General features: G+C 40.1%; 1 protein-coding gene across 1 annotated transcript in view; it reads left to right on the top strand.

Moving 5' to 3' along the window:
- The window catches only part of LOC118935866 (heat shock 70 kDa protein 4-like), an 88,695-nt gene that overhangs the window by 58,818 nt on the left and 3,501 nt on the right, over positions 1 to 26,376 (top strand). Inside the window, exons 3-7 of the mRNA XM_057490522.1 lie at positions 12,530 to 12,728; positions 17,253 to 17,417; positions 18,448 to 18,629; positions 24,008 to 24,091; positions 25,972 to 26,124. Of these exons, the coding sequence (XP_057346505.1) occupies positions 12,530 to 12,728; positions 17,253 to 17,417; positions 18,448 to 18,629; positions 24,008 to 24,091; positions 25,972 to 26,124 (783 nt within the window). The remainder of the gene's footprint in view (positions 1 to 12,529; positions 12,729 to 17,252; positions 17,418 to 18,447; positions 18,630 to 24,007; positions 24,092 to 25,971; positions 26,125 to 26,376) is intronic.

Genomic DNA, 26,376 nt, shown 5'->3' with positions numbered 1-26,376 from the left:
TGCGAGTCAGCGGTGTGATGAGGACTGCAAACAGTTCTCGTGGTCCTTTCCAATGCAAACCCAGATGAGGATCACACCGTGAAGCTCACGTGGCCGAATGACTTGATGAGACATAAGAGAAACTTTAAGAGGATTAGTTTGTAATTGTTTAGCTTGATGAAAAAACTCATCCTATTATCATTAATCGATGCCTGTCTTTTTACCTGCTGTAACTTAATAAAAGCGCAGGGGAGTGCTGACTTGGGGCTTAGTCTCTGCTTAAAGTCTAAGCCCTCTGCTTAAAAACATCATTCTAACTCGGTTTCTCATTTTTGCGGTCCCTGACTGCAACACTGAATGTGACTAAAAATGCTACATATCAAAACTTGTGGGACATAGGTAATGTATAATTTTACAGGAATTTTGTCTTAAAAGTACATATCAGGAAACAAAGCCAGAGAATCCACTACCTATACATTCACATTGAAAATTTAGGGATAAAAAACAAGAAATGAAATCCCAATAACAAAAAGATGGAAATTACAAAAATAAGACCTGAAACTAAAGAACTAGAAAACAGTAACAGGATCAATAAGAGCAAAATCTTTGGAAAGATTAATAAAATGAATAAACTACTGGTGAAACTACTCAAAAAAATAGAGAGAAGACACAAAGAGCACCAGAAATAAAAAAGCAAACATTGTTACAGATCCTAAGACATTTAAGAGACAAAAGATATTATTAACAACTTCATCCCATTAAATTATTTAGATGAGATGAGCTGGGAGAGACTAGTGCACGTGTTCTCTTGTGTTCCTATGTTTTGCTGAATGTGCCAAAAATGCGAGACTTTTATTACTCTTCACCTAAGCCATTTCTCTGGGCAATGTTCCTAGTGAGCAGCCTTGAGATATGAGGTAATGCCTCCCTCAAGGACAAAGAACAGGCTTGCTTATTGCTGGCTATAAAAGTGGTGGATTCAAGGTCAGTGTTCCTCAGATGTGACAAAACTCACTGCATGTGCAGCACCTACCTGGGCTTCTTCATGTCACCCCCATGGGTCTTGGGAGCAAGAGGAACCAATGCAAAGACATTGGTGGTAGTGCTGCTTGTAGTGCATGAATAACGAAGTCCTTTGTTTCTGATCCAGGAGTTTTGTGTCTTCTGTCAGCCTCCATCAAGAATAAGTGGCAGACTAATTTATTAGATGATAAATGGGGTAAAATCAAATCTCAGACCTCACTGAATGGATAGGTGGGACTTCTATGATGGTGGACTGAAGATATCATCAAATTTTCTTCCCCCTGAACAAATACAGACTGGACAAAATCATCAAAAATGGCAGGGGTGGAAGATGGCGGCGTGAGTAGAGCAGCGGAAATCTCCTCCCAAAACAACATATATCTATGAAAATATAACAAAGACAACCCTTCCTAGAATAAAGACCAGAGGACACAGGACAATATCCAGACCACATCCGCACCTGAGAGAACCCAGCGCCTCGCGAAGGGGGTAAGATACAAGCCCCGGCCCCGCGGGAGCCGAGCGCCCCTCCCCCCAGCTCCCGGCGGGAGAAGAGCAGGCAGAGCGGGAGGGAGACGGAACACAGGACTGCCGAACACCCAGCCCCAGCCATCCGGGCCAGAGTGCAGGGTGCTCAATACTAGGAAAACAGGGCAGCAAGAACAGTGAGCAGGCACTGGAGGCTGGGCGACAGAGGACATAAGAAAAGTGCGTGACCATTTTTTTTTTCTTTTTTGCTGTTTTGATTTGGTGAGCGCTTTTTGGAAGTCTTAAAGGGATAGGGACCCCAATACTAGGGAAACACAGCAGAAAGACCGGTGAGCAGAGGCCTGAGGCTGGCACCGGAGAATAAAGAAAAACGAACGACCACCTTTTTTTTTTTAAATAAAACTTTTTTTTTTTTTTTAATTTAAAAAATTTTTTTTCTTTTTTTTTTTGGTGGGCATTGTTTTGTTTTGGCGGGTGCTTTTTGGAAGTCTTAAAGGGGCAGGGCGGGTCACTTAATCCAGAGGTAGGGAATCTGGGATCTCTGGGCACCCTAACCCCTGGGCTGCAGGGAGCAGGGAGGCCCCTTACGGAGATAAATAGCCTCCCAGCAGCTCCTGCTCCAACGGGACTCCACCATTTTGGAGTAGCTGCCCGAGCCAGGCCACGCCCACAGCAACAGCGGAGATTAACTCCATAGCAGCAGGGCAGGAAGCAGAAGCCCTGTCTGCCCGCAGCTGCGCAACACAAGCCACTAGAGGTCGCTGTTCTCCCAGGAGAGGAGGGCCACAAACCAACAAGAAAGGAAGTCCTTCCAGCCGTCACTCGTCCCAGTTCTGCAGACTATTCCTATCACCATGAAAAGGCAAAGCTACAGGCAGACAAAGATCACAGAGACAACACCAGAGAAGGAGACAGACCTAACCAGTCTCCCTGAAAAAGAATTCAAAATAAGAATCATAAACATGCTGACAGAGATGCAGAGAAATACGCAAGAAAAATGGGATGAAGTCCGGAAAGAGATCACAGATGCCAGAAAGGAGATCGCAGAAATGAAACAAACTCTGGAAGGGTTTATAAGCAGAATGGATAGGATGCAAGAGGCCATTGATGGAATTGAAACCAGAGAACAGGAACGCATAGAAGCTGACATAGAGAGAGACAAAAGGATCTCCAGGAATGAAACAATATTAAGAGAACTGTGTGACCAATCTAAAAGGAACAATATCCGTATTATAGGGGTCCCAGAAGAAGAAGAGAGAGGAAAAGAGATGGAAAGTATCTTAGAAGAAATAATTGCTGAAAACTTCCCCACACTGGGGGAGGAAGTAATCGAACAGACCACGGAAATACACAAAACCCCCAACAGAAAGGATCCAAGAAGGGCAACACCAAGACACATAATAATTAAAATGGCAAAGATCAAGGACAAGGAAAGAGTGTTAAAGGCAGCTAGAGAGAAAAAGGTCACCTATAAAGGGAAACCCATCAGGCTAACATCAGATTTCTCAACAGAAACCCTACAGGCCAGAAGAGAATGGCATGATATATTTAATACAATGAAACAGAAGGGCCTTGAACCAAGGATACTGTATCCAGCACGACTATCATTCAAATATGACGGTGGGATTAAACAATTCCCAGACAAACAAAAGCTGAGGGAATTTGCTTTCCACAAACCACCTCTACAGAACATCTTACAGGGACTGCTCTAGATGGGAGCACTCCTAGAAAGAGCACAGCACAAAACACCCAACATATGAAGAATCGAGGAGGAGGAACAAGAAGGGAGAGAAGAAAAGAATCTCCAGACAGTGTATATAACAGCTCAATAAGCGAGCTAGGTTAGGCAGTAAGATACTAAAGAGGCTAACCTTGAACCTTTGGTAACCACGAATTTAAAGCCTGCAATGGCAATAAGTACATATCTTTCAATAGTCACCCTAAATGTTAATGGGTTGAATGCACCAATCAAAAGACACAGAGTAACAGAATGGATAAAAAAGCAAGACCCATCTATATGCTGCTTACAAGAAACTCACCTCAAACCCAAAGACATGTACAGACTAAAAGTCAAGGGATGGAAAAACATATTTCAAGCAAACAACAGTGAGAAGAAAGCAGGGGTTGCAGTACTAATATCAGACAAAATAGACTTCAAAACAAAGAAAGTAACAAGAGATAAAGAAGGACACTACATAATGATAAAGGGCTCAGTCAAACAAGAGGATATAACCATTCTAAATATATATGCACCCAACACAGGAGCACCAGCATATGTGAAACAAATACTAACAGAACTAAAGGGGGATATAGACTGCAATGCATTCATTCTAGGAGACTTCAACACACCACTCACCCCAAAGGATAGATCCACTGGGCAGAAAATAAGTAAGGACACGGAAGCACTGAACAACACAGTAGAGCAGATGGACCTAATAGACATCTATAGAACTCTACATCCAAAAGCAGCGGGATATACATTCTTCTCAAGTGCACATGGAACATTCTCCAGAATAGACCACATACTAGGCCACAAAAAGAGCCTCAGAAAATTCCAAAAGATTGAAATCCTACCAACCAACTTTTCAGACGACAAAGGCATAAAACTAGAAATAAACTGTACAAAGAAAGCAAAGAGGCTCACAAAGACATGGAGGCTTAACAACACGCTCCTAAATAATCAATGGATCAATGACCAAATCAAAATGGAGATCCAGCAATATATGGAAACAAATGACAACAACAACACTAAGCCCCAACTTCTGTGGGACACAGCAAAAGCAGTCTTAAGAGGAAAGTATATAGCAATCCAAGCATATTTAAAAAAGGAAGAACAATCCCAAATTAATGGCCTAATGTCACAATTATTGAAATTGGAAAAAGAAGAACAGATGAGGCCTAAGGTCAGCAGAAGGAGGGACATAATAAAGATCAGAGAAGAAATAAATAAAATAGAGAAGAATAAAACAATAGCAAAAATCAATGAAACCAAGAGCTGGTTCTTCGAGAAAATAAACAAAATAGATAAGCCTCTAGCCAGACTTATTAAGAAGAAAAGAGAGTCAACACAAATCAACAGTATCAGAAACGAGAAAGGAAAAATCACGACGGACCCCATGGAAATGCAAAGAATTATTGGAGAATACTATGAAAACCTATATGCTAACAAGCTGGGAAACCTAGGAGAAATGGACAACTTCCTAGAAAAATATAACCTTCCAAGATAGACCCAGGAAGAAATAGAAAATCTAAACAGACCAATTACCAGCAACGAAATTGAAGCGGTAATCAAAAAACTACCAAAGAACAAAACCCCGGGCCAGATGGATTTACCTTGGAATTTTATCAGACATACAGGGAAGACATAATACCCATTCTCCTTAAAGTTTTCCAAAAAATAGAGGAGGAGGGGATACTCCCAAACTCATTCTATGAAGCTAACATCACCCTAATACCAAAACCAGGCAAAGACCCCACCAAAAAAGAAAACTACAGACCAATATCCCTGATGAACGTAGATGCAAAAATACTCAACAAAATATTAGCAAACCGAATTCAACAATACATCAAAAGGATCATACACCATGACCAAGTGGGATTCATCCCAGGGATGCAAGGATGGTACAACATTCGAAAGTCCATCAACATCATCCACCACATCAACAAAAAGAAAGACAAAAACCACATGATCATCTCCATAGATGCTGAAAAAGCATTTGACAAAGTTCAACATCCATTCATGTTAAAAACTCTCAGCAAAATGGGAATAGAGGGCAAGTACCTCAACATAATAAAGGCCATCTATGAAAAACCCACAGCCAACATTATATTGAACAGCGAGAAGCTGAAAGCATTTCCTCTGAGATCAGGAACTAGACAGGGTTGCCCACTTTCTCTACTGTTATTTAACATAGTATTGGAGGTCTTAGCCACGGCAATCAGACAAAATAAAGAAATACAAGGAATCCAGATTGGTAAAGAAGAAGTTAAACTGTCACTATTTGCAGATGACATGATACTGTACATAAAAAACCCTAAAGACTCCACCCCAAAACTACTAGAACTGATATCGGAATACAGCAAAGTTGCAGGATACAAAATCAACACACAGAAATCTGTGGCTTTCCTATATACTAACAATGAACCAACAGAAAGAGAAATCAGGAAAACAACTCCATTCACAATTGCATCAAGAAAAATAAAATACCTAGGAATAAACCTAACCAAAGAAGTGAAAGACTTATACTCTGAAAACTACAAGTCACTCTTAAGAGAAATTAAAGGGGACACTAACAGATGGAAACTCATCCCATGCTCGTGGCTAGGAAGAATTAATATCGTTAAAATGGCCATCCTGCCCAAAGCAATATACAGATTTGATGCAATCCCTATGAAACTACCAGCAACACTCTTCAATGAACTGGAACAAATAATTCAAAAATTCATATGGAAACACCAAAGACCCCGAATAGCCAAAGCAATCCTGAGAAAGAAGAATAAAGTAGGGGGGATCTCACTCCCCAACTTCAAGCTCTACTATAAAGCCATAGTAATCAAGTCAATTTGGTACTGGCACAAGAACAGAGCCACAGACCAATGGAACAGACTAGAGAATCCAGACATTAACCCAGACATATATGGTCAATTAATATTTGATAAAGGAGCCATGGACATACAATGGCGAAATGACAGTCTCTTCAACAGGTGGTGCTGGCAAAACTGGACAGCTACATGTAGGAGAATGAAACTGGACCATTGTCTAACCCCATATACAAAAGTAAACTCAAAATGGATCAAAGACCTGAATGTAAGCCATGAAACCATTAAACTCTTGGAAAAAAACATAGGCAAAAACCTCTTAGACATAAACATGAGTGACCTCTTCCTGAACATATCTCCCCGGGCAAGGAAAACAACAGCAAAAATGAGTAAGTGGGACTATATTAAGCTGAAAAGCTTCTGTACAGCAAAAGACACCATCAATAGAACAAGAAGGATCCCTACAGTATGGGAGAATATATTTGAAAATGACACATCCGATAAAGGCTTGACGTCCAGAATATATAAGGAGCTCACACGCCTCAACAAACAAAAAACAAATAACCCAATTAAAAAATGGGCAGAGGAACTGAACAGACAGTTCTCCAAAAAAGAAATACAGATGGCCAACAGACACATGAAAAGATGCTCCACATCGCTATTATCAGAGAAATGCAAATTAAAACTACAATGAGGTATCACCTCACACCAGTAAGGATGGCTGCCATCCAAAAGACAAACAACAACAAATGTTGGCGAGGCTGTGGAGAAAGGGGAACCCTCCTACACTGCTGTTGGGAATGTAAACTAGTTCAACCATTGTGGAAAGCAGTATGGAGGTATATCAAAATGCTCAAAACAGACTTACCATTTGACCCAGGAATTGCACTCCTAGGAATTTACCCTAAGAATGCAGCAATCAAGTTTGAGAAAGACAGATGCACCCCTATGTTTATTGCAGCACTATTTACAATAGCCAAGAATTGGAAGCAACTTAAATGTCCATCGATAGATGAATGGATAAAGAAGATGTGGTACATATACACAATGGAATACTACTCAGCCATAAGAAAAGGGCAAATCCTACCATTTGAAGCAACATGGATGGAGCTGAGGGTATTATGCTCAGTGAAACAAGCCAAGCGGAGAAAGAGAAATACCAAATGATTTCACTTATCTGTGGAATATAAGAACAAAGGAAAAACTGAAGGAACAAAACAGCAGCAGAATCACAGAACTCAAGAATGGACTAACAGGTACCAAAGGGAAAGGGACTGGGGAAGCTGGGTGGGTAGGGAGGGATAAGGGGGGGAGAAGTAGGGGGGTATTAAGATTAACATACATGGGGGGGTAGGAGAAAAGGGAGGGCTGTACAACACAGAGAAGGCAAGTAGTGATTCTACAACATTTTGCTATGCTGATGGACAGTGACTGTAAAGGGGTTTATAGGGGAGACCTGGTATAGGGGAGAGCCTAGTAAACATAATATTCGTCATGTAAGTGTAGATTAGTGATACCAAAAACAAAGCAAAAAAAAAAAAAAGGGCAGTTCCTGTGTGGTAACCTCCAACGAGTTCTGCACAAGGGTATAAAGGGCATATAAAAGTGTAGGCAAAGGGTCTGTTTGTGTTTATACAGAGGATCAAAGCCTAATTGGGCTACCCCGAAAATGAACTAAGATACGATATGAAAAAGAACTTCCAACATCTGCACTCTCTGGAAGACTCATGCCAGAAGATGATCATCAAAAAACCCCAACAAAGATCCACGCACTGCTACAGCTGTAGATGCACTCATCCCACCAGTTCCTGGACTTGCCATGGGAATGAGGAAGGAGATATCTAAGCTGGCCTGTGCATACAGTAAAACAACAAATTTGACTGGATCTATACTGTTGGAACTCAGCCAAGAATTTGGAGAAGTGCAAATTGTAGCTCTCCAAAGTCTTACAACTACAGACTATTTACTGTTAAAAGAACATATGGCATGTGAACAGTCCCCAGGAATGGGTTGTTTTAATTTGTCTGATTTCTCTCAGACTGTTGAAGTTCAGTTGGACAATATCCACCATATCATAGATAAGTTTTCACAAATGCCTAAGGTGCCTAACTGGTTTTCTTGGTTTCACTGGAGATGGCTGGTAATTACAGGTATACTTTGGTTATGTAACTATACTCCTATTATGTTAATGTGTGTGCGCAATTTAAGTAGTAGCTTAAAACCTATACATGCTGAAGTTACTCTACAAGAAGATATGTCAAAGAAATAATCAATCTTCCCATGTTTTCTTCCACCTGCTACTTCTATAGCTTTTCTTCTTCCTTCCTAATTACAACCCTTAAATAGAATTCGTGCCTCATATCAAATTTACCGAGTATCATAATTCTTCCAAGTGGTAAAGATACCTCAAGACAAATGCTGGGCATAGAAGCCACAGGGCACAAATCTGCAAAGAAGTAAAAAGCTAACCTTTTCAAACAATAAGGCTTCCCTCTCACTTACCAACTTCACATTTCCCTGTATGGCCCCGGAAGATGACTGGTTAGCCAGAGACGGGTAAGATTCCTCAAGGGAGGAACAACCTAAGACAGGCACAGTCGCAGGGGGGCCATCAGGTGAGAAATTGGGGATCAACAGAGGTGAGGCTTAGAACCTCACCCCCCCTGTTCTGAGAGAAATCTTCTGCATACGTGGATGTTTTATTGCCCTTGTCTAGCTTGGATTAACACACAGTCTACAGGCACACACCTGATCATCTACATTTGCTCTCTTACAACACTAAACTATGTTTTCTACCTTTATCTTGTATCTACCTACCACTTCAGCATTTTATTAAAAATAATAATAATAAAGAGAGAAATGTGGTATCCACATATAAATCAAGTATAAAAACCAAATGAGTATTCATATTTGAACTGACTGTTTAGAGTTCATAATGCAGGAGCAAAACCGAAAGTCTCTGTGATGGCTGCCCTTGTACTGTTCACTATGTAACTTATTCATTATGTAAGAATTTGTTCTACATGTAAAAACTTGTTTGTTATGCCTCAGAAGATTGGAGACTGACGAAAATTAGGCTTGGGGTGGATTAATGATTGTGCATTGAGCATTGACTCCCCTATACAGAATTTTATTGTCGTTAACAACCATTTGATCAATAAATATGAGAGATGCCCTCACCAAAAAAAAAAAAAAAAAAAAAAAAAAAAAGGACAGACTTCCAATGGTAAAATAAATAAGTAACCGGGATGTAATGTATAGCATAAGGAATATAGTCAAGATATTGTAACAGCTTGGTAGGGTGATAGCTGGATCCTAGAATTATGTATATAAATGTTCTACCACTGTGTTGTACGCTTGAAACTAATGTAATGTAATACTGTGCGTCAACTACCCTTCAATAAAAAATAATTATTAAAAAAAAAATCATCAAAAATAATCCCTTGAGGGCTCTGGAAACTGACCAATGACAAACAAGAAACTGAGAGATTATTTACTGATTTTTAAAACCCTGCTGAACTTTGGGTAGCAGCAGAGGGAGTCTGTGGCATTCTTTTCAGAAGCTGCTCTCATCTTCCAAACCCATGTATCTCAGCTGGTGCAACAGTACTACCAAGGTGAGGCCACAGCGCGAGCTGGGAGCCCCACTGCTGGAGGGGGCCACCCTGCCGCGGAGTGGACGGCAAAATGTCCATACCTAGTGGTGTCAATAATCACAAACTTGGCAGGAAATAAATGGGGAAAGCCCGCAGCTCCATTAGGCTGAAGTTGTGGTCTCACATGAGGTGAGATGACCAGTGGACTAGCTAAAAATTTAACAGGGAGAGCCTGGAAATGAGCCATTGAGGGTCAAGATAAGCTCTTCACACATTTCTGCTTGACTGGGAGGCTACCTATTATAGCAAGGAGACACAGCCTGCCCCTGTCGATACTTGTGTTTGAATCCTGGTTCTAACACTAATTGTGTGACCTGGGGCAAATCAATTTAATGTTTAGGTACTTCAGTCCCTAAATCTGTAAAGTAGGAGAAAAGCATTGTTGAGAAGAGTAAATGAATTATATAGCATGAAAGTAGAACACAGTACACAGCAGGCACATAGTATTGCAAAAGTGTTTACTATTATTATTTCTTGAAATGTGGTATAATACCTGCATCAGAATTATTTGGGGGATTCCAAGATTCACTCTGGACCTACTGAATCAGCTTCAGGGTTGGGAGAATTAACTTGCGAAAGATCAGTTTTACAGGTACACTAGGGGGTTCTTATACCATCAGTGGTTGAGAACTACTAGGTTCATGTAAGTATAATTTTCTGTTTGGGGCCTGTGTCCACATGCCTTAAGGGCAGAAACTATCATATGTACTTTTGTATTCCCATTGTGTAGCACACAGTAGATGTTTAGTCAAACATCTACTGCATAATAGAAAGTTCACAAACACAAGCTGAAGAGACAGAGGAAGCACCAGAACCAGACAACACACCAGATTGTTGGAATTAACAGGAATTTAAGTTATGGATTATTTTCTAAAGGATCAAGCAGATGGCATGCAGATGGAAAATATAAGCACAGACACAGAAATCCTAAGAAGAAATAGGACTTCTCTGCAAAAGTTGCTCTGCACAGCAGGCCGGGACACCCAAGATCATTCATGTATCCAAAAGTAGGGGGTCTGGACCTTGGGACAGTGGCACCCACAGTGGAAATGGCAGTGGCCCTGTGGCTGACCCGGTAACCATGGTAACCACAGCACAGGGGACCCTAGCAGAGGAGGAAGAAAGTGCCAGTGATGAGTGACAGTCACCTGGCCCTGTGGCTGCAGCTTTGAGGGTTCCTTTGCTCTTTAGCAGCACCTGGATTTCTGAGGCGCAACCTCCAGAACTGAGGGGACAGAAAAGAAGGAAAATGAAGCGAGTGAACAAAGGAAGCTGTTTCCTGCTCTTCCCTGGGATTTTAGCAAGAGGTCTGCCCATGGATTCTGGGTCTCCCCCAGGCCAAGGTACCCTGAGGGGGCCCCTGGCACACCCGAAGCCCCATGTGCTGAGCGCACACCTTCCCCCACTCTGCTGCCACCCCCGTTTTTCAATAGAAGCTTTTTTATGCGTGGATTCCCAGCCTTAAAGTCAAGACAGCTCAGGTGAGAGAAATTTTTTTTTAAAGTGCTTTACTGCCACCTTCTGGAAAACAAAAAAGGTTTCTAGTTGCGCACCTGTTGAGTTCTTAGAATCAAAGTAAACAAGACTTTCGTTAAGTAAGAAAGCTATTTGCTACTTCCAAAGTGGCAGCACAGGAGCATTCCATCAAACGTTATGAAAAACTTATGGTGATTGAGTATCACGAAAAGAAAATGACAATTCTCCAGCAACAGAACTCAAAGATATGGAATATTGCAAGCTAACAGGTAAAGAATTCAAAATAGCCACAGTTAGAATGGTTGTTATGTCAGAACCTCTGACATTTTATCTTTCACCTTCTGCTTTATCTCCATTGTGTCTGAGAAAGAAAATTGAGAAAGGCAGTTCAATGAACTCAGAAATAAAAATCAATGAACAGAAGTACTTTGCCAAAGATACTGAAATTCTAAAAACGAATATGGAAATTCTGGAGCTCAAGAATTCAACAAATTAGATGAAGGATATTAGAAAGCACTGGACATAGAGCAGATTGGATAGAAGAGAGAATAAGTCATTTGGAAGCCAGGGACTTAGAAATGATACCAGTAGAAGAGAGAACTGAGGTTTTTAAAAGGTGAAGAAACCCTACAAGAGTTGTCCAACTTAATAATAAAGTCAACATAAAAATAATGAATGTCCAAAAGGCTAGCCCAGGATGAGTGGGGGAGACAGGAGCAGGCCCCAGCCTGGGTGAAGCTGCTCGGTGGAGTCCCAGGGTACATGGCCTCTCACCTGACGTGGCTGATGATGAGGTTTGTTGGGGGAATGAAGAAATAGTCCACTCCCGTGAAGGGGGTGTGGATAAGGTGCTGGCCCTGGCCAGTGCTGCCTTCTGTGATCACCTGCAACACACAGAGGGAATCTTTGTGAGGGCCCGTCCAAGTAGGGGGCTGGAGACCCCCTGGAGGTGGGCTGCTGGGGAGAGATGACAGACGAGCCTCAGTCCTGGGGAGGGGCAGGAGCAAAGTGGGAGCCACTTGGGAAGGTCATGGGTGGGGACCCATCCTCCCTGGGCGGGGTCGTGGTGGGACAGGAGTGAATACCCAAAGCCCTCCCTCCTGCTCTGTCAGGCCTGACCCTTGACCCTGCTGCATATTGTCAGCCCGTGGTGGCAGAGCAAGGGCTTGCAGGGACTGCGTTAGGGCTGCCAAGGGAGGTTCCTAGAACCGAAACATCCTCTGCTCAGAGACAGCCAGCCTCCCCGTTAACAGAGAAATCCCACCTTCTCAACCCCTAGGCTGCCCTGGAAAAAAGGAGAGAGCTCTTAAATAATGAAAATGTTAATTGGAATAATTTACTGGCTCTTTATTTTCCTGTTATTGCAGGTGCCTGGGCCCATTTGCTGGGAATCTCTCATATACTGCTCACAGAGGTGTTCTGAGAACTGCAGCCCCATCGCTTATCAAGAAGGCAGGAATCCCGCAGGGCGCCATTCAGACACCTTGCGATCAGCATGCTGGGGAGCCGCTCCCCGTGCACAAAGGGGCCTTGCTGTGAGGAGTGAAGACGTCAGCTCTGTGTTTTGTACAAGTTGGAAGTGACAGATCATGCTGTCTCTGTTTCCCTGGAGGTAATACTTCCTCTCCCCATGCCCCCCGCCCCACATTATACATGCTAATCGTAAAGCCCCCTTTCTTTTCCCCCACCCTTATCCCTCCCTTCCCACCCATCCTCCCCAGTCCCTTTCCCTTTGGTAACTGTTAGTCCATTCTTGGGTTAAAAATATATTTTTATATAGTAACATACTCAAGTTTTAAGTGTTCATTTGCTGAATTTTGAGGGATGCATATGCATCTTAGTGACCAGTGCTCTTACTGTGGGAGAGACTACCATGCTGGAAAAGTTGCCTGAGGCTTCCATCCCCAGGAACAGCCAGTGATAGGATTTTTCATTTTTAGGGGCCATAGATTAAATTTGACCATTATGGAACTTCTCATAAATACAGTCATACAGTATGTAATCTTTTGTGTAAGGCTTCTTTTGCTCAGCATAAAAGTTGGGATTCATTTAGTTGTTGCATATATCATTTGTTCCTTCTTGTGTATTGCTGACTAGTATGCCATTGTAGGTTTATTGTTTTGTTCCATTGATGAACAGTGGCTCTTTCCAGTTTTTTGCTTTTAAGAATAGAACTGTCATTTCAGAACTCTTACCAATATGTAAGAGTTTTGGTTGCTGCACATCCTCACCAGTGTTGGTTATTAGTGGTCTTGAATTTAGGTCATTCTGGTGGGTGTTTTCTGTACCTCTGCTGTTTTTATTGAGATGTAATTTTTAAAGTCACACTTTTAAGTATTGTATAACTCAGTGGTTTTTAGCATAGTCACATAATTGTGCAGCCATCACTGCAACCCAATTTTAGAATATTTTCATCACCGCATAAATAAACTCTAAATGAACTGTCAATCTGAAAAGATATGGAGGAACCTAAAATGCATATTTTGAAGCCAAAGAAGCCGGTCTGAAAAGGCTACTAATTTCAACTGTATGACATTCTAGATGAAGCAAAACTGTGGAGACAGTAAAAAGATAAGTAGTTGGCAGGGGCTCATGGGGAAGGAGGGATGGATTAGGTGGAACACAGGATTTTTAGGGCAGTGACCCTGTAATACATGATGCTGTGATGGTGGATGCTTATCGTTATACACGTGCAAAATCTGTATAACCCAAATATGTATCAATATTGGCTCATCATTTGTTAGAAATGTATCACAGTAATTAATGCAAGATATTGATAGGGGAGCTGGGTGGATGAGGGGTGTATAGGAATTCTCTGTACTTTCCATTTATTTCTCTGTAAACCTAAAACTGATCTGAAAAATAGAAGGTATTAAAGGAAAACAAAAAGAAACTGTACCCATTAGCTGCCTTTCACTATCTCTTCTTCCTCCTCCCAAGCCTGGGCAGCCATTAATGTACTCGTGTCTCTTTGGACTTTACCTATTCTGATAACGTCTATAATATGTGTTCTTTTTGGATTGGCTTTTTAAAATCTAGCATAATGTTTTATTGTGATAACTTTATTATCAGGGTTAATCCATGTTCTAACGTGTCAGTCCCTTTTATTGCATTCATTCCTTTTTGTTGCTGAATGTACTTGATGGGCATTAGGGTTTTTCCACACTTTGGTTAAGAATAATGCTGCTGTGAACATTTATGGGCAAGTTTATTGTGATTATATGTTTTCAGTTCTCTTGGATATGTACCTGGAGTAGAATTATTGACTCATAAAAACATTTTTTAACGTTTTGAAGAGTACCTGAACTTTTCAAAGTGGCCATGTTTTACATGCTGACCAGAAATGTGTGAGGAATTCAATTTTTCTGTATCCTTACCAATACTTGCTATTTTGTCTTTTTGATTATAGCCATTTATTCCACATAAAAATGGGATGTGATTTAACTAGTTATTTTCTTCTCATAGAGGCAAATTTCTGGAGATGTGCAATGATCTGTTAGCTAGAGTGGAACCACCACTTCGTAGTGTTTTGGAACAAGCCAGTAAGTATTTTTGTGATTGACTTATGTATTAGACTCCTTGGAAAATATTATTTATTTAGTTACACACATTTTCATTGTATGAACTACTTCAGTGCCATATTAATCTTCTTTTTATCTCTATCTTCCCTCTGGAACACTCCCCTCTACCTTTGCCCCAATAATCTTTTGATAATAAAATCCAGTGAAATCTAATAATTTTCCTAAGAAACCTAATTCAGACTCAGAGATGGATATAAATATGTAATTTCATGGTGGTTATAAATTGTCTTTTGCTATGCTGTGTAGTACTCTTGCAGGCTTTTCTGTCAGTGAATCCTTTGCAGAATGAGAAATACAGCAGAGGGTGGATATAATACCACGTAGTTGAATGGGATGCTTTAATTTTATCTAAGGCTAAATAAATGATGGAATGTTTTTTTAATTTGTAATTTTTTTACTTGAAGTATAGTTGATTCACAGTATTGTATTGGTTTCAAGTATGCAACACAGTGGTTCAGCAGTTACCCACATTATTAAGTCCTTACCCCATTAGTGCAGTTACTATCTGTCAACCTAGAAAGAGATGTTACAGAACCATTGGCTATATTCTCCATGGTGTACTACCATCCCAGTAACCAATTTGTATTATGATTGAGCTTTTTGTGGGTAGAAGTTTGATTTAGGAATATATTACTAATTTTCCCAAAACCTTCAACTAGCAAGTACTTGGAGACCACTGTTGTGTTGGGTGTACTTTCAGAGTATTGAGATTTATTGTCATCTTAACACAGGCTCAGATTGTAAATCAGAGTGATTATGGCATAAAGAATGAACATGTTCTTCCATACTGGGACAGCCCATTTATAAAATAGCCCTCACAACTGATTGTTAGAGTTTGTTGCATAAAACATGACCTGGAAACCAGGTGGTATTAAGAAGTACTTTATGAGTGACAGCAGAGCCTTGGGTGTACCTTCTTCCTTATGATGGGAGGAGACTAAACCTGCATTCGAATCTGGACTGGTTGGAGTGCTGGAGTGGCTAGGTGTGCTTCTGAATACCCCTTTTTCTTTCATACCCTGTTGGGGTAACCCAGTAGTTTGAGGCCTTGCTTTATGGCTGGCTTAACTACTGAAGTTTTAACAGTTCTTTGTGGAGGGCCTGTATGCTGCAGGACCTTGGGTATTCTTGGCTGCTCCCATTATTTTGAGCAGCAAGAAACACATTTTTCCAGATGCGGCATACCTGTGCACAAGTGTGCATGTGCATGCATGCTGTGGAGGGGCTAAAGGAATTGTGAGGTTTTGTTAGCATTTGAGTTATTTTGTTGTGATAAGATGTTCAATTGCTGTTATTTCATTGTAAAATACTAATTTAAGGATTCTTTTAACCTAATTGCCTTTTCTAATCATTTAAGAGTTAAAGAAAGAAGATATTTATGCAGTGGAGATAGTTAGTGGTGCAACACGAATCCCTGCAGTGAAAGAGAAGATCAGCAAATTTTTTGGTAAAGAACTTAGTACAAGGTTAAATGCTGATGAAGCTGTCACTTGAGGCTGCGCATTGCAGGTGAGTTTTTTTTTCACAGGTGGCCATCTGGTCATTGTAACAAGATCGCAGTGGCTTTATGTGTTCAACTAATATATCTGAGATTAGTTCAGGTTGACCTCATGGTATGAAGTTGAAAGTTTTGTTATAAAATAGATATCAGAGGTTGGCATTCATAGATGGAATGTACTCTATAATGTGCAATAAGATGAATTAATTTACTAGAAACATAGGTAAGCCTGAAATGCTGCTTGAATTTGACATATTATCTATTATTTACATATGGTGTTGTACATAATTAAAGGTTGGGGTTAAATAGAAAAATGACTAAGAGCTAGATTATATAGGTAATTTGACAAATGGTAGAAACTTCTGAAACCGCTTATACAGAGAGCATTAAATTATTAATATAAATATTTAAAGCCATTGGTGATGGTCATATGAAGACATTATTTGTAGGTCTTGTGATATCATTCATAATGTCTGTACTTTTTTCAAAAGGAATTTTAAATTATTATTCTAGTGTGCAATCTTATCACCTGCTTTCAAAGTCAGAGAATTTTCAATCACTGATGTGTTACCATATCCGATATCTCTGAGATGGAATTCTCCAGCTGAAGAAGGCTCAAGGTAGCAATGCTTATTAATCATTTTATACTTAAAGTTAATTCTGTTAAGTTTGAGTAAAATATTTTCTTCTATTTCAACCTGTATATTTTAAATAAGTTTGTAGAAATCTGTAACATTTTGTTACAGTGCATGAAGCAAAGTGATTAGTTATCTGAATACATTTGTGTTCTTACATAGTATCCTATACTTGATCCTCCTGAAAGAATTGGTGTCTTTTATGTGCTGATTGAACTGTATTCCCTTTCTAAAAAACTGACTTTATATATGTATATATTGCCCCCGTTTTGCAAAATTCTTATAATCTGGAAATGATGCTGGTTGAGAAGAGTAACTAGAGCTACACAACAATTACAAACCTAGGATATATGGAAAAGTATTAGGATATTCTAAATTTGTGTGTGTTGTCTTTTTCCTCCACTCAGTGACTGTGAAGTCTTTTCGAAAAATTATGCTGCTCCTTTCTCTAAAGTACTCACATTTTATAGAAAGGAACCTTTCACTCTTGAGGCATATTCTAGCTCTCCTCAGGATGTGCCCTATCCAGACCCTGCAATAGGTAAGCAGAGTTGGGAATTACAAAAAGGAAGTTATGTGTACTTGGGAGAACTGGGATAGCAGAGCAAGTACAATATCCCAAAATGTGGGTATTATAGATCAGAAAAAATCCCCTTCCTCCAGTGCTGTTACCAGTTCAGAACCAGCAGGATGGTCATTATTTAATTGGATATCCTATTGTGTGGTCAGTATTTCTTGGTTAATTAAGCACATTGTGGATATGGTATGCCTTCTGCATAATGTGCTAAATACTGAAAGGAGTTAAAGAAATGCAATTCTGAACCTAACATACAAGATAGATGTGCACAGAAAATCATTAGGAAATGTGGTGTCAGTGTCATAGGTTATGGAGCCGTGCTGGCTAGAGTCTTCATAGACTTTGAGAAACTCATAATCTGGGAATCATGCCCGCTGAGGAGAGTGAAACTAGAGTTACATGGTAATTACTGGAATACGTACATGGGTAAAGTATTAGGAATATTCTGAAAGGCACTTAGAAGTTGTGGAAAGTTAACTTACTCTGCTTCCCTCATTTGTAAAACAGGAATGAGGATAATAATTCTTACTAATACGTTGCAGAATTTTATGTATTAAAAAACAAGGAAAACCCTGAAAATAGTAAGTGAATCTAGAAATGATGAATTCTTGGTGAGTGACAGAAGCAGTATGGAATCATTGGGGTTTTTTTCAGGAAAGGAGGAGGTGACATATCTGTTTTAGGAATTCAACTGGCAAAACATATAAAGATGAATTGGAATAAGGGACTGGAGGGAAGGAAATGGTTGCAGGTTTGGGAGATGGTTGGGTCCTTCATTGGGACAAGATCGTAAGAATTCAGCTATATGGTAAATGAGGAAAGGGAAATCTGACGATGTAGTAAGAGTCTAAGAGTACTCACTTCACTTATTTCAACTGTCATTTTACTGACCTGTCGCTGGGAAACTGACATAGTTTGCCAGTATGGGCATATATTTTTGTTTGAATTCATCCTCTGAGGTTATGTTTTTTCTTTGTCTATCGTATGCCTGTAGCTCAGTTTTTAGTTCAGAAAGTGACTCCTCAGTCTGATGGCTCCAGTTCAAAAGTGAAAGTCAAGGTCCGAGTAAATGTCCATGGCATCTTCAGTGTGTCCAGTGCCTCTCTAGTGGAAGTGCACAAGTTTGACGAAAATGAGGAGCCGATGGAAACAGATCATAATGCAAAGGAGGAAGAGGTAATCTGGACACCTGACACCTTTTAGACTGTTTGTGATGGCTGAGATGACTTGTATAGAAATTTTAGCAAACAGACTGGGTAACAAGGAAGGAATATTGTGACAAAGCTGCTGAGTGGGTTTGCATGTGTCCCCAGCATGGGCCAACTAGCAGAAGGTCTGGACACAGAATTTATATGGAAATGGAACATAGTTGGCTGCCTCCTTCAGACCACGTACTTCTCAACTTGAGTTATTATTCTTTCTGATGAGACTGAAGAATGCCTGAGTCTCAGTTGATAATTTTCACAGGATAGATTTACACTCATTTGTGGGATGCATGCACTGAGTCTTGTCCTTGTGCATCAAAATCGAGGCTTTAAGAAACTACAGATGTTTGAGTCTCAATCTCACAGATGTTTTGAGTTGGTCTGAGCTAGGGTCCACATATCAGTAGTTTAAAAAATCTCCAAGGTCATTCTGATGTGCTGAAGGCATAAAAAAACAGTGATTTAGGTCTTCACAAACTTCTCACTGATTCAGGGTCTCTACAGACTTCGCTACCACTGTTGTCTACCTTTGGTCTTTGTTTTTTAATTAAAGTATCATTTATACACAATCTTACAGGGTTTCAAATGCACAACACAGTGGTTCAACGTAAACCCATGTTACCAAGTCCTCACCCTCCCCACTGTGGGAAAGGCTTGGGCCCCACCAGGTCATGGCTTGGGTACGTTACCCTGTTCCATGAGGTCTGTTCTTTTCTCCAGGTGTATGCAGTGTGGCGCAGTCTTCTTACCTGTTGCTCTTTCAGGATTAGTTGTATTAAATTATATTTTCGTATCATTTGTGGTTTTAGGTGGTGACTTCTGTCTCACCTCTCACGCCACCATCTTTAATCCATGTTAACATTTTTTTCCTTATTAATTCTTTCTATTTTATTTATTTCTGCTCTGATGTCTTTTTATGTTCCTTCTTCTACTGACTTTGGGCTTCATTTGTTCTTTTTGTAGCTTTTTTAATTGTGAGTTTAGACTCTTTATCTGGGATTATTGTTCTTTCTTGAGGCAAGCCTGTGTTTGCTTATGTACTTTCCTCTTAGAACGTCCTTTGCTACAACTCACAGGTTTTGGGCTGTTGAGTTGTTTTTTCCATTTGTCTCCATATATTGCTTGGTACCTGTTGTAATTTTGTCATTGGTGCATCGATTGTTTAGAAGCATGTTGTTACCCTCCATGTGTTTGTAGCATTTCTCGTTTCAAACCATTGTGGTCAGAGAGGCTGCTTGATACAATTTTAATCTTTTTAAATTGATTGAGGCTCTTTTTGTGGCCTAGTATGTGATCTGTTCTGGAAAGCATTCCATGTACACTTCAGAAGAATGTGTATCCTGCTGCCTTTGGGTGGAGTGTTCTGTAGATGTCTGTTAGGTCCATTTGATCTAAAGTATTGTTCAGTACCTCTGTTTCCTTATTTTCTGTCACGTTGATCTGTCTATTGATGTGAATGGTGTGTTAAAGTCTCATACAATGATGTGTTGCAGTCTGTTTCCCCCTTTAATTCTGTTAGTTTCTGTTTTACATATTTAGGTGCTCCAATATTGGGTGCATAGATATTTATAATGGTTGTATTCTTTTGTTGGACTGACCCCTTTATCATTATGAAATGTCCTTTGTCTCTTGTTAGTTTGTCTTGAAATCTTTTTTGTCTGATACAAGTACTGCTTCTCCTGCCTTTCTCCCCCTATTACACAAACTATCCTTTTCCATCCCTTCACTTTTAGTCTGTGTAGGTCCTTGGGTCTGAGATGAGTCTCTTGTAGGCAGCATATAGCAGTGTCTTGTTTTTTTTTTTTATCCATTCTGTCACTCTGTGTTTTGATTGGTGCATTCAGTACATTTACATTCAAGGTGATTATTGACAGATATGTACTTATTGCCATTGTAGCTATGAATTTGTGGTTACCAAAGGTTGAAGGCTAGCCTCCTTAATATCTAACAGTCTATCTTAAATCGCTGATTATTCTATTTGAAACACAATCTAAAGGTACTTTTTTTTTCTTAACCCCCTTCTTCCTCCTCCTCCACACTTTATATATTAGGTGTCTTATTGGGCACTTTTGGTGTATCCCTTGACTGATTTTGTGAGTAGTTGATTTAATTTCATACTTGCTTGATAATTAATTGGTCTTCTGCTTTTACTGTGAGTTTATTTTCTCTGGTGACAGCTATTTAACCTTAGGAACATTTCCGTCTAGATTGGTCCCTTTAACATATTCTGTAGGGCTGGCTTAGTGGTGGTGAATTCCTTCAACTTTTATCAAAAATTGTTTGACCACTGCTTCAAATTTAAATGATAATCTTGCCAGGTAGACGATTCTTGGTCAGAGATCCTTCTGTTTCATTATATTAAATATATCATGGCACTCCCTTCTGGCCTTTAAGGTGTCTGCTGAGAAGTCTGCTGATAGCCTGATGGGCTTTCCTTTATAAATAATCTTTTTTCTCTCTCTGGTTGCTTTTAATACTCTCTCTTTGTCCTTGATCTTTGCCATTTTAATTATTATATGTCTTGGTGATGTCTTCCTAGGGTTCCCTTTGTTAGCAACTCTGAACTTCCATGACCTAAGTGTCTGTTTCCTTTCCCAGTTTGGGGATGTTTTCAACAATTACTTTCTCAAAAAGGCTTTTTATCCCTTTTTCTCTCTCTTCTTCTGGTATCCCTATTATGCAAATATTGTTCCATTTGGATTGGTCACACAGCTCTTCTATTACTCTTGTTCCTAGAGATCCTTTTTCTCTTTGTTTTTTGGCTTCATTGTTTTCTTGCTTCCTAATTTCCAGATGATTTACAACTTCTTCAGCCTGTGAAAGTGTGCTGTTATATCTCTCCATTGTATTTTTCATTTCAGTTACTGTGTTCTTCAGCTCTGAGTGACTCCTTTGGAGGTTGTCTGTCTTTTGGGGTCCTCCCTGAGATTTTGAATACTTTTCTGTAAATCTGTCAGCATGTGTATAACTTTTCTTTTGAAGTCTTTACCAAGAAAGTTGGTGATTTCAGTTTCACTCAGCCCTCTTTGTTGTGTTTTGTCTTGTAGTTTTGTTTGGAACCAATTCCTCTGCCTCTTCATTCTTTTCTAGTGTTTCCTATGGAACACCAGGTTTATGGAGGATGGGCCCTCTAGGAACCAGAAGCTCAGTCCCCTTTGTGGGATCCTCAGCTGTTGGTGTGCAGTGGGTGGGGCACCTTTCTGTCTGGCTGTAGTGATATGATTTCATGTTGGCTGTGTGGGCTGTCAGCTGATGGCCTGCACAGGGAGAATACTCGCAGCTGCTGCTGGAGTTGCTGTGTGCAGAGCCACCCTTCTCCCAGCCAGCAGCAATGGTGGGGACTGCAGGTGAGCAAGGCAAGCAGGACTGGAGCCTGCTGGGAGGAATGAGCTCCCAACGCTGTCCTGCAATACTTCCCCTGCTTGGCCGAAACAGGGCCAGGAAAGCTGGGAGGGTCTTCCTCTGCCTTTATGGCTGCAATGCCTGTGTCCACTGCTGGGTCAGGTGGGCCATGTGCACAGGGAGGAGACTCAGTGCTGTGCCACTGGAGCTGCTGTGACTGGAAGCCACCCAGCTTGCAGCAATGGTGGGAGCAGCAGGCGAGCAGGACAGGTGCCTGCTGGGAGGAAGGAGTTCCTGGGGCTGCCTTCTGTAGGCAGTTCCCTGGCTATCTCTGACCAGAGAGCACTGTGTAACTCTTGTCTCCCAGTGCCCCTCTCACTGCTGGGAAGTCTTTCAAATTGCCCACTTTCCTTTTGTCTCAGTGGCCGGTAGAGTTTACCTGTTCTCCGTAAGTGGCTGGAATCTGTGCCCCATTGAGTGTTCTGTCTTTGTTGTACAGCACCATGTAACATGGGTTCGTGTTCCTGGAGCAGGTCTCCAGGGGTGGGGTTCAGCAGTCCTGGGCTCCTACTCCCTGCCTGTTCCATTCCTCTTCCTCCAGCGTGTGGGCTGGGGGCGGGGGGGGTGCTTGGGTCCTGCTGGATCATGGCTTTGCCACGTCATCCTTTTCTGTGAGGTCTTGTCTTCTTCCTCAGATGGAGGTAGTCCATTCTGCAGTCTTCAGGTCATTTTCAGGTTTAGTTTTATTTGCTGTATTTTCATGTTCTATGTGATTTTGAGAGGTTTCTGCCTTGCCTTCTTTTTCCCAGAATCCAGTTTTCTTTTAACAGAGTTCTCAACATGCTCATCTCCCCTAAAGCATGCAGTCAGTGGTTGTACTTTAGAGGTTGAAAGGGCTGATTTAAAGAGTTGTTTTATTGAAATATAGTTGATGTACATTTGAAACCAATATAATAATGTATAACATAGTGATAATATGTATTACTAAATGCTCACCATAATGAAGGTAGTTGCCATGTTACCATATAAGGATATTATAATACTGGCTATATTCCCTATACTGTACTTGCATTGCTGTGACTAATTTATTTATAATTTGAAGTTTTACCTCTGTGTCCTTTACCTGTTTCATCCATCCCCATCCATCCCTCCCCTGTGCTAACCAACAGTGTGTTGTCTGTGTTTGAGTCTATTTCTGTTTGTTTTGTTTAGAATTTACATATAAGTAAAAATCATATTGTATCTGATTTATTTCACTTAGCATAATACCCTGTAGGTGCATCCATGTTGTAAATGGCAAGATTTCATTCTTTTTAGGGCTAAGTAATATTCCCTTGTATTTGTACCACATCTTCTTTACCATTCGTCTGTCAGTGGACCCAGGTTGCCTCCATATCTTCCCTACTGTAAATAATGCAATAAACATAGTGGTGTATATACTTTCTCAAATTACTGGTTTTGTTGTCTCCAGGTAAATTCCCACAAGTGGAATTGTTGGGTTGTATGGCATTCCTATTTTTAGTATTTTGAGAACTTCCAATACTGCTTTCCATAGTGGCTGCACCAGTTTACATTCCTATGAACAGTGTATAAGGGTTCCCTGAAAAGGCTGATTTAAAAACTGCTTGAAAAATTTAAGACATAGGAGAGAAATTTGTTCATGAGGAAGCTTGGAGAAATGTGTTTTCTCTTCAGGTTACACTGTGTTGAATATTGCCGCATGGTGTGCTGTGAATACTGCTGTGGCCTACCAAGGAGTCCCGCAGCCGCTTGCCTGTGTAAGAGCAGGGCAGGGCATGTGTTCCTCCGTTACGCAGAGGTCCAGAGGAGAACTTTGGTGTTGTGGTGACATATACATCATAATTGGAATTTGAGTCTAGGTCTTCTGATTTCTGGTAGTTGAGCAGGAATTCCATACCATGTGATTTTTGCCAACGTGTCATGTAGGTTGCTTAGTCTTTCACTAGTATTTCCTAGTTTCAGGTTTTGATGTGACCTGTTTTTCAGAAGATGCAAGTGGACCAAGAGGAACCACATGCTGAAGAGCAGCAGCAGACACCAGAAAATAAGGCAGAGTCTGAGGAGATGGAGGTATAAATTGTGGTTGAGATATGTATGATCTGCAGTGCTTCCTGTATGGGTGTGGTTGAGATACCATGACTTAGAATGTGGCTGTATTAGGAATTCTCCATCTATTGAATAATTTTAAAGCAAGGTATGTTTAGCAAGAGGATCTTTCAACTCTAGTTAATACCTGGGAAGAAACCATTTAAACTCTAGTTTTACTTGGCTGGTGACTGGTTCATGCTGGTTTCTGAATTGCTGTTACTAATAGCCTTTCTATCTGTAATTTGTTCTTTACTGGAAAGCAACAAAACATCATTTTTCCGAATTTTGTCAATTCTCTGAAACTTGTCTTTTTGCCGAAAGATGTTTTAAATAATAAGTATTTTAAAAAATAATGTGAATAATTTATTTATCCTAACCATTTATATAAATGAATGTATAACATTTTGAATCCTTTACAACCTATTTGCGTTTTGTGTATTTAAGTATTCTTGTTTAAATTTGTCACTGATTGTGGCATTTAAAAAAATAGGCATAGCCTTTAGGTAGCATAAATCTGTGAGTTATCTTCATGTCCATCAACAAATTTTAATTATTTTTCTTTAGCTGTGCAAATAATTGTAAACAAAAAAATAATGGACAGAAGAAAGGAAATGTCTACTTACAGTCCTTTTCCAGGTGAGAAACCATTCATGTTTTTAGTTGGGGTGGGTGCATGAATGGGAGAGAGAAGCACTTATTCTCTGTGTTTGTGTAAGGTTGGGGAGGAGAAAGGAGAGGTCATCCCCCTGCTGTCCCCCACCCTCCCCAAATGCTGTGGAGCTGTGGGAAATGTTTGTTACTGAGACTTCCTCCGTGAGGTGGCTCAGAAACTGGGGACTTCTACAGTACTGTTTCTAAGGGAAATGAAATGATACATATATTTCAGCAACTGATTTAAGTTACTCGGAAATCACTTTGAAATTATAGAATAGGTTCTAGATGAATTGAAAGTTAAAGATAAAAAACAATAACAACAAAAAACAACTGGGATAAATATTTTCCTAATCTGTGGATCAGGAAGGGCTTTCAAAGCATAAAGGCAATGATGAAAGTAATCGCAAAGGAAAAGATGGATTGGTTCAACAATAAAAACAGCATTTGTATAAATAAAACAGTGTTGAATCGGAAAAAACTAGAAGAGCCAATCATTTGGGAAAAAAAAATCACTAAAATCCTGAGAGTTGGAAGATGAAATATGACTAGGCAAATTGAAGAAATAAGAGTGGCCTGTGTATGAAAAAAGGTTATTGCCAAAATAAAATAATAGTTAGATGATGGTCAATTAATTCCTGTTTGTGCAATGGATTCTCTCTATGTGAGAATGTTAATAGGTGTAGACATTCTAGAAATCATATTGATAATGTTTCTGATCAATAAAATTGCATATCCTCGTACCACTATTTTCATATGCATATGTATATTTAGATAGGAGTGGAAGAAAATTAGAGAAGATCTGAGAGTGATGGGAGGTTTGTGTGTGTGCACATGCACTTCAGTAGTAGTAAGTACATTCACACTGTGGTGCACCCTGTCTCTGGAACTCTTCCAGCTTGCCGAACTGAAACTGTATTCATCATACAGCAGCTCCCCATTTCTCTATTCCCTCGCCGCCCCCAGCCCCTGGCAACAGTGATTCTGTCTCTATGGATTGGGCTACCATAAAATACTTACATTATTTTTAACTTCATATTTTATATGATTTTAAAATCATAAAATAGATTATTATAAGAAACAGCCCTAGGTTATTTAGATTATCAAAAAATAAGGTCAATAAAAAAGCAAATGCAGTTTTAGAAATGTGACCCATCTGGCAATTTAAGGTAGTCTGTATATGTTTATTCTTAATGGTTTCATTATTTTAGACCTCTCAAGCTGGATCAAAAGACAAAAAGATGGACCAACCACCTCAAGCCAAGAAGGCAAAAGTGAAGACCAGTACCATTGACCTGCCAATTGAGAATCAGCTATTATGGCAGATAGACCGAGAGATGCTCCACCTGTACATTGAGAATGAGGTGGTTATTTCAAGTATCTTAGAACAATAAGTTAACAAATTAATGTGACCATAGTGTTCAAATTCTGTGTTTAGTGACCTCCATGCATTTTTGGTTGTTTGGAATTTGAGAAAATAATTGTAGATTTTTGGGTACTGCAAGGGTGTGAGTTTAACAGGTCCCATGTAATGTCAAATCTTCCATGGTGACATTGTGTCTGGTATTGCTAGAAGGTCTGTAATGAGATCTTTGACATTATGTTCTTGGTTTAGG

The sequence above is a fragment of the Manis pentadactyla genome, chromosome 13 (genome assembly GCF_030020395.1).
Source record: "Manis pentadactyla isolate mManPen7 chromosome 13, mManPen7.hap1, whole genome shotgun sequence".
Taxonomy (NCBI): Eukaryota; Metazoa; Chordata; class Mammalia; order Pholidota; family Manidae; genus Manis; species Manis pentadactyla.
Note: the sequence above shows the minus strand (reverse complement) of the source record. Positions and strands in the feature narration are given on the sequence as shown.